Source organism: Mastomys coucha, unplaced genomic scaffold (assembly GCF_008632895.1).
Source record: "Mastomys coucha isolate ucsf_1 unplaced genomic scaffold, UCSF_Mcou_1 pScaffold14, whole genome shotgun sequence".
In the NCBI taxonomy this organism is placed as follows: domain Eukaryota; kingdom Metazoa; phylum Chordata; class Mammalia; order Rodentia; family Muridae; genus Mastomys; species Mastomys coucha.
In genome coordinates this window covers 96272893-96273842 of record NW_022196896.1, presented here as the reverse complement: position 1 = coordinate 96273842, position 950 = coordinate 96272893, and the positions used below count along the sequence as shown (strand labels likewise).

Here is a 950-nt window from a genome sequence, read left to right as displayed (position 1 = left end):
ATTACATGTTGCAGTATCTTTTGGGTATATGCCCAGGAGTGGTATAGCTGGGTCCTCCGGTAGAACTTAATTCTAAAAGGAAAACCTGTAGATTAACAGAGGCACAATGAATGCTGGCATGCATTATTGACTAGGATCCCATGCGTCCTCTTAAAGCTGGTGCACATAAGCATCATTAATAACAATTGTCCTGGAACACTGGTTATTCTTGTTAGCTGTGTCAGCATGGGGACTGAGCTTCACATGTATCAATAGGAAAGTAATCAATCAATAGTTAATATAATGAAAGCTAAAGGCACATTTATCTACAATGTGCTACATTCCGAGGAGGGTGTATGATTTCAGAGTGCATAAACAGCTGTTATTTCAAAGCTATCAGAGTGTGGAAACAGATCGAATGCTTATATTCCCTGAAGGCATTGGGCTATATAGGGAAGGCATGCACTGACCTTGGATGGAAGCAGCAGTCGGACAGCCAGTCCGTGTGGCCAGATCCCGTAAGAAGTACATTGCCCTTTGGGAGGCCCACCATCTTCCAGAGACGATCCTCACTACAGGAGACAAGATAGTCTCTGCAGGGGTGCATGACAATGCTGTGCAGGGAGAAAGAAAGGGCATTATGGATGGATGAGTAGTTTTCCAAGGTGAATAAAGAAATGTCAGTGATCATCCTATTTTAACAAGGCAGACTCAGTCCTTACCCAGAAGTCTCAAAAACAGAGTCTACATCCCAGCTATAGCTCTAATATCATTCTCATCATCATTCTCATCACCATCATCATCATCATCATCATCATCATCAACCTAAGCAACACAATGGATCTCAGATTCCTCACTTACAAAGTGAAGATGTTGATTTGGGTGGTCATAGGTATATAATTCTGGGTTTAAAATAATAGCTGGCTTTTTTTTTTTTCAGGAAGGAAAAACTGTACCAATGACGTGTGTGT

The 950-nt window shown here is 41.6% G+C and overlaps 1 protein-coding gene across 6 annotated transcripts in view; it reads right to left on the bottom strand.

The window, feature by feature from the left end:
• Positions 1 to 950, bottom strand: part of Spag16 (sperm associated antigen 16) — an 871212-nt gene that overhangs the window by 469487 nt on the left and 400775 nt on the right. For all 6 annotated transcript variants that reach the window (XM_031367840.1, XM_031367842.1, XM_031367843.1 and 3 more), the window contains one exon: positions 450 to 593. In XM_031367840.1, the coding sequence (XP_031223700.1) occupies positions 450 to 593 (144 nt within the window). The remainder of the gene's footprint in view (positions 1 to 449; positions 594 to 950) is intronic.